The 12828-nt window shown below is 44.7% G+C and overlaps 1 protein-coding gene across 3 annotated transcripts in view; it reads right to left on the bottom strand.

Moving 5' to 3' along the window:
* The window catches only part of RABEP1 (rabaptin, RAB GTPase binding effector protein 1), a 149730-nt gene extending 137209 nt beyond the window's left edge, over positions 1-12521 (bottom strand). The window contains exon 1 of one of the 3 annotated variants that reach the window (XM_033922012.1): positions 12315-12521. In XM_033922012.1, the coding sequence (XP_033777903.1) occupies positions 12315-12348 (34 nt within the window). In that variant the 5' untranslated portion in view covers positions 12349-12521. The remainder of the gene's footprint in view (positions 1-12314) is intronic. The other 2 variants (XM_033922011.1, XM_033922010.1) reach the window with 2 other exon arrangements.
* Positions 12522-12828: the final 307 nt, after the last annotated feature.

The raw sequence follows: 12828 nt of genomic DNA, 5'->3' as shown, positions 1-12828 counted from the left end.
CTCTAAAATGTCCCTGACAGATTGAGAGAACTGGAAATTGGCAGTTACGTTGAATTTAATCAAGCTGTCAGGTGTAGAGACTTCAGGCTGGGATGAAGCAGAGATCCCTGATTCTGTGTAAGCAGAGATGGAAAAACTGGTAGAAGAAATGGCTCCCTGCTGCTGAGTTGAAGTAGAAGGGAGAACCACGGTTGTCTGGGCCACCGAGGAGCTATGAGAATCATGGTGGCATGTTCCTGTTTGAGTTTGATGAGTGTCTTGAGAATGAGAGGAAATGGAGAAAATGCATACAGAAACTGATTCGTCCATTCCAGAAGAAAAGCATCTGCCTCCAGACAGTGAGGAGAGTGTATTCTGGAGCTTAACTGAGGCAGTTTGTTGTTGTGGGAAGACGCAAAGAGATCTATGTAAGGAGTTCCCCACCGAGAAAAAATTTAATGGAAAGGCGACAAATTGAGCGTCCATTCGTGAGATTGCAGAAGATGACTCAATTTGTCCGCTAGACAGTTTTGCTCTCCTTGAATGTAAACCGCTTCCAGAAAGGTGTTGTGAGGAATTGACCAATACCAAACCTTCTGAGCTTCCTGGCAAAGAGGGAGAGATCCTGTTCCTCCCTGCTTGTTGACGTAGTACATGGCTACTTGATTGTACGAATGAGGACTACTTGATCATGAAGAAGATGCTGATAAGCTTTGAAAGCATTGAATATCACTCTGAGTTCCAACAGATTTATGTGACACCGACAATCTGTGCTGGACCAATGCCCTTGAGTACGGAGACCATCGAGATGAACCCCCCAAGCGTAGGTCGAGGAATCTGTCGTGAGGACCTTCTGATGAGGAGGCGTTTGAAACTGTAAACCTCTGGAGAGATTGGAAGAGAGCATCCACCAGTGGAGAGACTGTTTTCAACGAAGGAGTCACTATAATGTGCTGAGAGAGTGGGTCAAAAGCCTGCGCCCACTGAGATGCCAGGGTCCACTAAGGAATTCTGAGGTGAAGTGTAGCAAAAGGAGTCATGTGAACTGTAGAGGCCATGTGACCTAGCAGAACCATCATGTATCTCGCTGAGAGTGAAGTGAGAGATGAAACTTTTTGACAAAGTTGAATGAGAGCATCCTGACGTTGTTGAGGAAGGAATGCTCCGAGCTGTACAGTGTCCAGTACAGTTCCGATGAACTGTAGAGTCTGAGAGGGCTGTAGCTGGGATTTCAGAAAGTTGTTTTCAAACCTCAATCTTTGGAGGAACCAAATAGTCTGTTGGGTCGCTGAGATGTTGAATATTTGATGAGCCAATCGTCCAGGTAAAGGAAAACCTGAAGACCATGGTTGCACAGAGCTGTTGCTACTACTACTAGGCACTTGGTGAAAACTCTGGGAGATGATGCCAGGCCGAAGGGTAGCACGCTGTACTGAAAATGATGATTCCCCACCCGAAATCTGAGAAACTTGCAAGAGGCTAGATGAATGGGGAAATGAGTGTAAGCCTCTTTGAGATCTACAGAGCATAACCAATCGTTGTGATCTAGAAGGGAATACAAGGATGCTAGAGACAGCATCCAAAATTTTTCTCTGACATGAAATTTGTTGAGAGCTCAGAGATCCAAAATAGGTCGTAGATATCCCATCTTCTTCGGGACAAGGAAGTAACAGGAGTAAAACCCCCTGCTCTGCTGTTCCAGGGGAACTTCCTAGATGGCACTGAGACAAAGCAGAGCTTGAGCTTCCTGAAGAAGAAGCGTGGTCAGTGACAAATTGGAAGGATACTCTCTTGGGGGAAGATCTGGTGGAACCTGGATGAAGTGAGAGAGTAACCTTCCCTGATGATAGTGAGGACCCAGAGGTCAGATGTAATGAGCTGCCATCACTGGTAAAAAATAATGGAGACGACCCTCAATGGGAAGAGGAGAGAACAGAGGCAGAACGATTGAGGTTATGCTCTGTGTGAGATGGTCAAAAAGACTGAGAGGCCTTGGGTGCAGGAGTCTGAGGTTTTTGCTGCCGTTGCTGCTGTTGTTTCTTAGGAGGCGGTCTTGAATAAGGTGCTGACTTTTGAGGATAACGCCTCTGGTAAGATGGAATAGGCCTATAACCCTTAGCAGTAGAAGGCTTCGGCTTTGGCCTGACTATGGAGGTAAACGACTTCTCATGCTCAGATAAGCGTTTTATAGCTGCCTCAATAGTCATCGAACAACTCATTGCCCTGGCATGGGATGTTGGCCAGTCGATCTTGTAAATTCGGATCCATGTCTACAGTGCGGAACCAGGCAAGACGGCGTATCGCCACCAAGAACGCAGTGACTCTAGAGGACATTTCAAACGCATCATATGCAGCTTGAACCATATGCATGCGAAGTTGACCCAGAATGTGATGCATGTGCTGAAACTCTGGAAGTCGATGTTAAAGGAGATACTTGAAAAAATTAGGCATGGCATCAACCAAATGCTTCAGTTAAGAAGTAAAAACAAAGTTATAGTTCAAAATGCGGTTTGTCATCATTGAATTTTGATACAACCGACAGCCAAACTTGTCCATAGTTCTTCCCTCTCAACTAGGAGGGACTGTGGTATAAACTTTTGCAGGATTAGATCTTTTCAAAGAGGATTCAACGAGAAGAGATTGATGTGAGAGTTAAGACTTCTCAAATCCTTTACAAGGAACCATCCTATGTCGAGATTCTATCTTTGCTGGCACAGCAGGAATGGAATATGGTGTATCAAGATTTCTTCTGAAGGTTTGAGAAAGAATGACATTCATGGGTAATTTGAGAGACTCCCTAGGAGGATGAGATATACCCAGTTCTTCTAAATACTCCTTAGAGTAATTTGAGTCAGATTCCAAAGTAATGTTAAGATCTCTACTCATTTGGGATAGAAATTTGGTAAAGGACATCGGATCTGAAGAGATATGACCCCGTTGAGGAGAAGGTGTATAAGAACTCCTCAAGGTACTTTTCACAGAAGAGAACGAAGGTGAAGCCTCTCTGGAGTACTAATACTTGAGATCTGGATCCATAGGCAAAGATGCAGATGAATGCCCACTTCTGGAATGAGTCGAGGAAGCATAACATTGTCGTTTAGAAGAACCAGCTGGTGAAGAAAACCTCGCAGGAGAAGAACTTGACTGATGAGAATGGTGAGGCTCCACAACAGATCTCTTTGACAAAGGAGTTGGTGGTCTCGAAGAGTCTCGATGCTTCGATAAACGAGGCCTGTCTCGAGACGAAGTCCTGGGCCTCGATGAATGCCTCAACAAATGATGTGGTGAAGAGCTATGCCTCGAATCACAGTCCTGTGATCGAGACAAATCCAGCCTCCAAGAGGAATGTTGAGGTGTCCTCACACTGTGCGTCGAAGAAGGCAATGCCTTATGTTGAGAGGTAGGACTGGAAGTCGGAGATCGACGTCAATACACTAATAAGGACTCAGCTCCTTGTATAGAGGTATCTCTAGGCACTCGGAAGGACTCAACTCTTTGTATAGAGTGTATAGATTGATCTCGAGGCACTCTCAAGGACTCGACTCCTTGTAATACTGCTGAGTGCTCAGGCTGGACTGCAGGAAGCAGGGTCAAAGCAGGAGTCAATTTGGCAAGAATGTTACCAAACTCCCGATGCAGAATAGTTTCCAACATATTCTGCAAAGCTGGCACCGAGACCACTGGATCTGGTACAATTGGTGTGGCTATGGACTCCAAGGAAGACGATCTCGAGGAAGAGTGATGCCTCGATTTTGAGACACGTTTCCTGGATAGCCTAGGACTCACGGGTTCTAATGGTGGTATGTCTGGAGGGGTTGGCTTAGTTATCTTACCTGATGGAGACACTGAGGATAACGGCGCCTCAGGAGAAGATTTATCTGATTTCCTCGAAGAAGAAGATTTCCCCATCGAGGAAAGTTTGAGCGAGGTTGAGGTGGAAGGTTTTGGCCCCGTAGAATACTTTACTGGAGTCAAGGTCGGGGCAGGAATCAGGGTCAAGGTCTTAGGTAAAGGCAGATCTATTCCCCTAAATATTTTTTCAATCTGGACTTGACGACATTTAAGGGTTCGATTTTGAAGTGTAGCAAAGCGGGCGCACAACTCCAGACAATGATCAGGTCCTAAACACTGTACACACAACTTGTGTGGGTCAGTGATGGAGATCGCATGTTGACACCGGGTATTAAATTTCCCAAAATCACCAGCTTTAAATATCTATGATTATTTCAAAAAAAAATACTTATTGGAGATTCTTAAAATTCCTCAACAAGCTATTCCTCCTTTTAGAGCCCATTAGGAATCAGGTGATTCTGAACCTGATACTCACCAACGGAGAAAGTGTCACAGAGGTCTCGGTAGGCGATACGTTGGCCTCCAGTGACCACAACATGGTATGGTTCAACCTCAGGAAAGGTTTCACTAGATCAAACACATCAACCAAGGTCCTCAACTTCAAGGGCACTAACTTCAAAAGCATGGAAGATTTTGTCCATCGGACACTGCAAAACCAAGCCAAAACAGATAATGTAGAGGTAATGTGGTCAACTCTGAAATCAACCCTACACGAAGCAACCAACCGCTATATAAAATCAGTAAGTAAACGGCGAAGAAACAATAGACCACAGTGGTTCTCTGCGGAGATCTCAGACCTCATAAAAAAGAAGAAAAGAGCATTCATCTCCTGCAAACAATCAGGAAAGCAGGAATCTAAGGAAGACTATCTGGCCAAGTCAAAACAGCAGTAAGAGAGGCCAAACTCCGAATGGAGGAGAATCTAGCAAAGAACAATAAGAAGGGCGATAAATTCTTCTTCAGGTATATCAGCGATAGAAAAAGAAACACAGATGGGATAGTACGCCTTAGGAAATCAAACGGGAATTATGTAGAATCGGACTCCGATAAAGCCGAACTTTTAAATGAATACTTCTGCTCAGTCTTCACCTGCGAGGCGACGGTATCTGGCCCTCAGCTGCAGACAAGGGAAAGCTTGGAAGACCCATTTCGAAATTTCGAGTTTACGCCCAGCAGTATGAGCTATCAAGACTCAAAGTGAACAAAGCTATGGGACCAGACAAACTACACCCCAGGGTGCTTAGGGAGTTGAGTGATGTCCTGGTGGAACCGTTATCCGCGCTCTTCAATCTTTCCCTGAGTACAGGGACTGGAAAACGGCTAACGTCATTCCACTATACAAAAAAGGACGCAGGACGGAGGCTGCGAATTACAGACCGGTGAGTCTCACATCGATAGTGAGTAAACTCATGGAAACACTAATCAAACACCAATTGGATATGATCCTGAATGAGGAGAATCTACGAGATCCCCACCAACATGGATTTACAAAGGGAAGGTCCTGCCAATCCAATCTGATCAGCTTCTTTGACTGAGTAACAAGAAAGCTTGATATAGGGGAGTCCCTGGAAGTCATGTACTTGGACTTCAGCAAAGCGTTTGATAGCGTCCCATACCGCAGGTTATTGAGCAAGATGGGTTTGATGGGATTAGGTGAAACATTAACTGCATGGGTTAAGGACTGGCTTAGAGGTAGACTTCAGAGGGTGGTGGTGAACAGTACCCTCTCCGAAACGTCGGAGGTGATCAGCGGAGTGCCGCAGGGCTCGGTCTTGGGCCCGATCCTATTTAACATCTTCGTAAGAGACTTGGCTGAGGGGCTTCGAGGTAAAATTAAATTATTCGCCGATGACGCCAAACTATGCAACATAGTAGGCAAAAGCACAGTGCCCGACAGTATGACGCAGGACCTACTCCTACTGGAGCAGTGGTCAAAGACTTAGCAACTAAGTTTCAATGCCAAAAAATGTAAGGTCAAGCACCTTGGCAGCAGAAACCCATGCAGAACTTACACCCTAAATGGCGAGACCCTAGCAAGGACTTGGGAGTGATCATTAGTGACAACATGAAGACCGCCAATCAAGTGGAGAAAGCTTCATCCAAGGCTAGACAAACCATGGGTTGTATCCGTAGAAATTTCGTCAGCCGAAAGCCTGAAGTCATAATGCCATTGTACAGATCCATGGTGAGACCTCATCTGGAATACTGTGTACAATTCTGGAGGCCACATTACCAAAAAGATGTGCTGAAAGTTGAGTCGGTTCAGCGAATGGCCACCAGGATGGTCTCAGGATTCAAGGATCTTCCGTATGAGGAATGACTGGGTAAGTTGCAGCTATACTCACTCGAGGAACGCAGAGAGAGGGGAGACATGATTGAGACGTTCAAATATGTCACGGACCATATCGAGGTGGAAGAAGACATCTTTGTTCTTATAGGACCCATGGCAACAAGAGGGCATCCGTTGAAAATCAGGGGTGGGAAATTTCATGGCGATACCAGGAAGTACTTCTTCACCGAAAGGGTGGTTGATCCCTGGAATAATCTTCCACTACAGGTAATTGAGGCCAGCAGCATGCAGATTTTAAGAAAAAATGGGATAGGCATGTGAGATCTCTTCTTGGAGGAGGCTAGGGGGTGGGGTCATTAGAGTGGGCAGACTAGATGGGCCGTGGCCCTTTTCTGCCGTCATTTTCTATGTTTTCTATGTTTCTATGCAGTAAATGCATTGAAGCTCTGAAGGAAATCAATGGGCTTTGGTGCATTTATTGCAGCGATTTGCTACCATGGCTTTGTAAAAGACCCTCTAAGCAGTAAATTTAAAACAAACCGGAGAAAATAATTTCTTCACTCAATGTATAATTAAACTCTGGAATTCATTTTCAAAGAATGTGGTGAAAGCAGTTAGCTTAGCAGGATTTAAAAAAGTTTAGGTAAGTTCCTAAAACAGAAGTCCATAAGCCATTATTAAGATGGACTTCAGGAAAATCACTGCTTATTCCTAGGATAAGCAGCATGAAATCTGTTTTACTCTAGAGAATGACACGGTGAAAAAATTGGTCCCCGTCACCGCCCCGTCCCCGTCTCACCATCCTCTGCACCGCCCCATCACCGCCATTCCCTTCACCGCCCCGTCACCGCCACTGCCACCCCATTCACCGCCCCGTCACCGCCACTGCAACCCCATTCACCGCCCCGTCACCGTCACCGCTGCATACATAAAAGCCTCAAACGGGTACGATTTTATATACTTTTCTAATATCTCCCCTATGTATCTGCCATTGCCCCCCCCTGTGTCCATATTCCATCCCCATGCATGTCCCCTTTTTGTCTCTGTCCCTATGCCCCATGCACATAATTTCCCCTCTTTCTGTTACCTTCCTGTGTCCAGATTTCCCCTATCTTCCTCTTCCATACCAGTGTGTCTCTTCTTTTCAACCCCATCTAGCTTTTTTCCCTCTTTCTTCCCCCCCCCCTGCTTCTAGCATCTGGCTCACCTGCCTGTCCTTCCCTTTCTTTCCTGCTGTGGGTTTTTCTTTCCGTTTTCATCACCTTGGCCCAGAATCCTTTTCCCTTTCACTCCCTCCTTACAGTCTGAGCCGGGAACACTAGCGATCGCACGGTCCTCGCAGCCCCCACCCGCCTGCCCAATCGATCCTAGTGTTTAGCCAGCTCTCTCCCTTCTCCTCACCTTAATTTGCAGGCTTTCTTTTTCAGCGACCTGCACGCTTTCCCAAAGAGCCGCACACGCGCGGCTGCTCAGTGTTCAATCTTCTGCTCTGCTGCAACTTCCTGTTTCCGGTTGCGTCAGAGCAGAAGATCGAAACTGAGCAGCAGCGGGTGCGCGGCTCTCTGATAGCGTGCGGGTCGCCGAAAAAGAAAATCTACAAACTAAGGTGAGGAGAAGGGAGAGAGCTGGCTAAACACTAGAATCGATTGGGTAGGCGGGTGTGAGCTGCGGGGACCGCGCGATCCTTCATGCCTCACTGCGGGGACAAGACCCATTCACCGCCCCGCGGGCGGTGAATGGCCTTGTCCCCGTCGCTGCAGCGACTGCTAGTTTTCTTCCCCGTTTTCGGCGGTGACCCGCGGCTAAAATGCGGTGGCCGCGGGTAAACCGCCACCGTGTCATTCTCTATTTTACTCCTTGAACTTACCAGGTACTTGTGACCTGAGTTGGCCACTGTTGGAAACAGGATACTGTCCTTGATGGACCTTTGGCCTGTCCCAGTATGGCAACTCTTATGTTCTTAATAATTTGCTGGGGGTTCCTTAAGATAATATACTGTTAAAACAATTCAATTGATACACTGCATATGAAGGCTATGATTTTTGCTTCTTTATTTTGTTCCAAAAAGTGTAGCACAAAACTCAACTGTAGCAGGGGAACTACATGACAATCTGAAAATGCAGAGATAAAAAACCCATCAAACTGATTTTGTGGTGATTGTTTTTATATTTACAGATCTTAAAGTGCAATGCTTTTTTTAATTAAAATTGTTAAACATTTTGTAGCCTTATTTCAATTATTTTCCTTTATGAGTTAACGCAGGCCTTAATAAATTTTCTCTTAATCTAAGGGCTAGCTCAGGAACCTGGGAGTTAGATAATGGTTGATCTCTCTACCTCATTCCTCCCCAAAACTAAACAGCCAGAGTAGGGCAGTGAAGAGATCCTTAGGACCTGATTTACTCAGCCTGCTTGCCCATTCTGTGAGTCATTCAATAACAGTAAGCATTTATCTGCCACAGAGTCCATTTACACAACACATGCATAGCAGCCGCTCCTATAAAATAAAAATTGCATCCCAATGCTAGAACCCTCCCCAACATCCCCATACTTTTTTTCAAATCAGCAGGAAGGATGCCCACTCATCCTGCCTAAAGGACTGTCCCTCCTCCCCCACCAGCCAAGAACCCTACACCCCCTACCACTTTTTCTAAATTGGAAGGAGGGTTGCCCACTCCCTCCTTAAGTGGGCTGGAGACATCCCATCCAATACAGAGACCCTCACAAAAAAAAGAAAACACTTGATGTTCTAGTGCGCTGTCCCCCTCACATCAAAACTCCTCCAACCCCTGTACCTTTTAGCTGAACTTTGCCTACTCCCTCCTGTCACAACCCGCCTATTCAAAATGGCCAGCCTTTCTCTTCCCCATGTATCTTGGGATGCAGTGGGAGGGGCCTAAGACCCTGAATGGTCCAGGTGCCCAAGGTCCCTCCCAGGGCATCTGAGATTCGCTGGGAGGGACCTAAGCCAATCAGGGCCTTGAGCCTCTTCCACTGCATCCCAGGATGCACTGGGGGGAAGGCCTGCCATTTTGAAGAGGGAAAGCCTGCTGGTAGAAGGGAGTGTGCATCCCTCCTGCCAATCTTAAAATTAAGGTGGGGATGTTGGGGGTTCCATGGTAGGGAGAGTAATTGAGCTGTGCATACAATGGAGTTGCACTCTCTCATGCATATTCATTATGGGTACCCTGAAAACGTTACTGGCTGGGTGTATCCTGTAGACTAGGTTGAGAAGTACCAAGTTACAATGGTGAAATTTTGACACCAATAGAAAAGGTCTTAACTAAGATCTAGGTTTCCTATCATACTATAAACTACAAAATTATACCTCTGGCACCCTCTGATTACCCAGACATTTTTCCTCTACTCACTCCCACCTTTCTCCGAGACCATCATTGGAATTGCTTTGATGTTTCACATATATTCTGATATTTGTCATTTTTTGATCATTTCTGACCTGGAATGGCCTTTTGAAAGCTAGTAAAAATGTGTTTAATTATTCCAATAGAAAAAGTATCATCTTGTGGGGGGGTTGTTTTCTATGTATTACCTTTGAAGCACACTAATACCACACTATTTTTAATCCACAATTTATACACAGACACAATGCATTTGCTGAAGGTGACAAAAACTGAACTGTTAAGCCTTAACAATTCTTTCCTGCAATAAAAAAAAACGTTGCACAAGATTCAAATCTAGAGTAACAACACATACAGTATATTCATGAATACTATTAACACAAAATATCAAAGTTTATTTTACCTCTGACAGCTTACTATAAATGGGATTAGTACCCTTTACCATATATGGGAAATGTACGACTACTTGAAAAACTGTCATCTAACTTGATCAGGTGACTATATACAAACCTCTTGGAAAGACATTTTCCTATTAATGAGATTTTAGATGTTTTGACCACACCTTCCCTGAAAATCTGTCTTTTATATTGCCTGTATTTGTGTCATTTTTCAAAACTGTACTATCATTAGTTAACGTACTGAATGTCATTGGAAACAAATATCTTTCACAGGGTTAAATTAACATTATATCGGGCCCTAGGCTGCTTATGTAATTAATAGTGGAAAGGGAACAGGATTTGATATTCCACCTTTCTGTGCTTACAATCAAAGTGGTTTACATATTATATGAGGGTCATTTCATACATAATGCACATTATTTTTTTTAATTTACATGATTTTTTTTTTTCAAGTATTTCTTTACAATCCTTCAATATAGGGCTCCTTTTACTAAGGCGCATAGCATTTTTAGCGCACGCTGAAGATTAGTGCGCACAAACCCCACGCCATATGGAAATACTAACACAAGCTCTATGGAGGCGTTAGCGTCTAGCAAACGTGGCATTGTAACACGCGCTAAAACCGCTAGTGCACCTTAGTAAAAGAAGCCCATAGTCTCTCTGCTTTGCAAATGACTGAGTCCCAACATCTGGGAAGCTTCATTATTCCATCCAAGACACCGTTCTTGTTCAGTTGCCGAATGGCTTAGGTAACAGCGGAAGAAAGCTCTTCCAGAGATGCAAAACGATGTCTACGCATAGGTTGTTTCAACTTTGGAAAAAGGTTGAAGTCTGGTGGACTCATGTCTGGACTGTAGGGAGCATGAGCTAACACCTCCCAGTCGTATCTGCATAGTTTTTCAATGACGACATTCTCTATGTGTGGGTGAGCGTTGTCGTAAAGAATGAGTGGCCCAGCCAAGAGCATTTTTCTGCGCATTTTTTGCAAAAAATCACAATAATACACTGCTGTGACACTTCTTCCACATGGAACTTTGTGATGATAATGCCTTCATGATCATAAGCAAAAATCATCATTTGTTTGACTTTTGATTGAGCTTGTCTAAATTTTTTTGGTCATGGGGAAGATGGAGCTTTCCACTCGGACTGTGATTTCAGCTCCGGCTCAAAGTCTCTGACCCATGTTTCATCAATAGCAACAATACGATTCAAGAATGCCTGACCTTTTTCCAAAGTTGAAACAACTTTTTTTTGCATCTCTGGAAGAGCTTTCTTCCGCCGTTACCTGAGCCATTCGGCAACTGAACAAAAACGGTGTCTTGGATGAAATAATGAAGCCTCCCGGACATTGGGACTTTGTCATTGCAAAGCAGGGAGACTATATTGAAGGATAGTAAAGAAATACTTGAAAAAAATTAAACCTGTAAATTTTAAAAATATAGTGTGCATTATTTATGAAATGACCCTCATATACTGGTATTTCTTTGTACCTGGGTTATAACACTATGGCAATGCCAACATCTTGATGTACTGAACTGCTGTATCACCATGATGCAAGATCATAAATTATACACACAACTTGTTTTGCATAAGGTGGCCATGCTGGATGTTAGTACTGGACGCAGGAGAAATCAAATGCCATCCATACCCAGTCCTTCCTCACAACCATGGGCCAAACCCAATCACTTGAGCAGAATGAGGAGACTGACTGGCACAGGCACTGGCTCTAGGCCAAGTTTTAGTGCTATTTTCCTAAAAGCAATGCTATCAGCAGGCTTAGATTTAAGGTGCATCACTCAATGACCCCTAAACTTTGAGTTTTAAACATGTGCCCAATTCCTCTGTGCCCTAACCCAGTCCTGATCCTTGACTAAAAACTCAATGACAACGGTACCCTAGGAGAAAAAAAAACTTTTTCTATTTAGCTAAAGATGTTATGGTAAAAGTCAACAAAACGTGAGGAGCATGGTTATTTTTCAAAACTGAAATAGTCCTGTATTATAATAATACTTATATATATATATATATGTTATATAACAACGTTTCTGCTGAAGTGATGTATTCTAGTTACAATGTTTACACTGGTTGAGGAAAGTATTAATTGAAAGATCTCAATATAAATATTTTTAAAAGTACTGTATAAAAAGCTTCAGGATGAATATTTTAGTACAAAAACCTTCACTTCCATCAACCAGTTACCAACGGATTATGACAGGAAGAAGCCGGTTTCGTTCCACCCAGTCCGCGATTTTCAGGAACGAGCGGCAGAAAAGCGCCGATTCTGGACAGGTTCGATAACGGGGCCAGAACCTTCACGCTGAAGCACCCGGGTGCGTTTTCCAAGCGAAGTCGGGGCTCCTTAGGCCGCGCCTCGTTCCCCGCTCTCCCCTTTAGTCGCATTCCCCCAAGAAAGCACTGAATGGTGCATGGTTTTTACCTTCAGACTGAGACTCTGCACCCGGCTCTGCCATGACCTCTCTTTCTCCCCTCAACCCCCCCTTCCAGAGACGGGGGTTCAACGAGAGGCGGCGGCAATGCCGCCGCTAGACACAAGCTGCAACGACCACCACCACCTCCTCATCCTGACAGTGGAGAAAATGAGAACTGCGCGTGCGCGGGCAGGGGTCACGAGAACGAAGCACGTGGCAGAGAGGGCGGAGTTTCTGCTACAGAGAGATGACTACAAAAATCCTGTAGTCGTCTGTTATTGAAAGCGCGAGCGGTCAAAGGTTGAGCTTTAAATAGCTGAAACGACCTCTTGACTTACTTGGAAACTGGTGACTTCTGAAGACAGAATGTGTCTGCTGCGTAAAGACCGCAAGGATTAGTAGTTCATTTGTGCCCATTTTCCGGTTGTATTGCAAAAATACCACCCTTTTCCCCTCTAAGCAGGGATCTCAAAGTCCCTCCTTGAGGGCCGCAATCCAGTCGGGTTTTCAGGATTTCCCCAA

Source organism: Geotrypetes seraphini, chromosome 15 (assembly GCF_902459505.1).
Source record: "Geotrypetes seraphini chromosome 15, aGeoSer1.1, whole genome shotgun sequence".
NCBI lineage: Eukaryota > Metazoa > Chordata > Amphibia > Gymnophiona > Dermophiidae > Geotrypetes > Geotrypetes seraphini.
The sequence above is the reverse complement of the archived record's forward strand: the minus strand, read 5'-3'. Positions and strand labels throughout refer to the sequence as shown.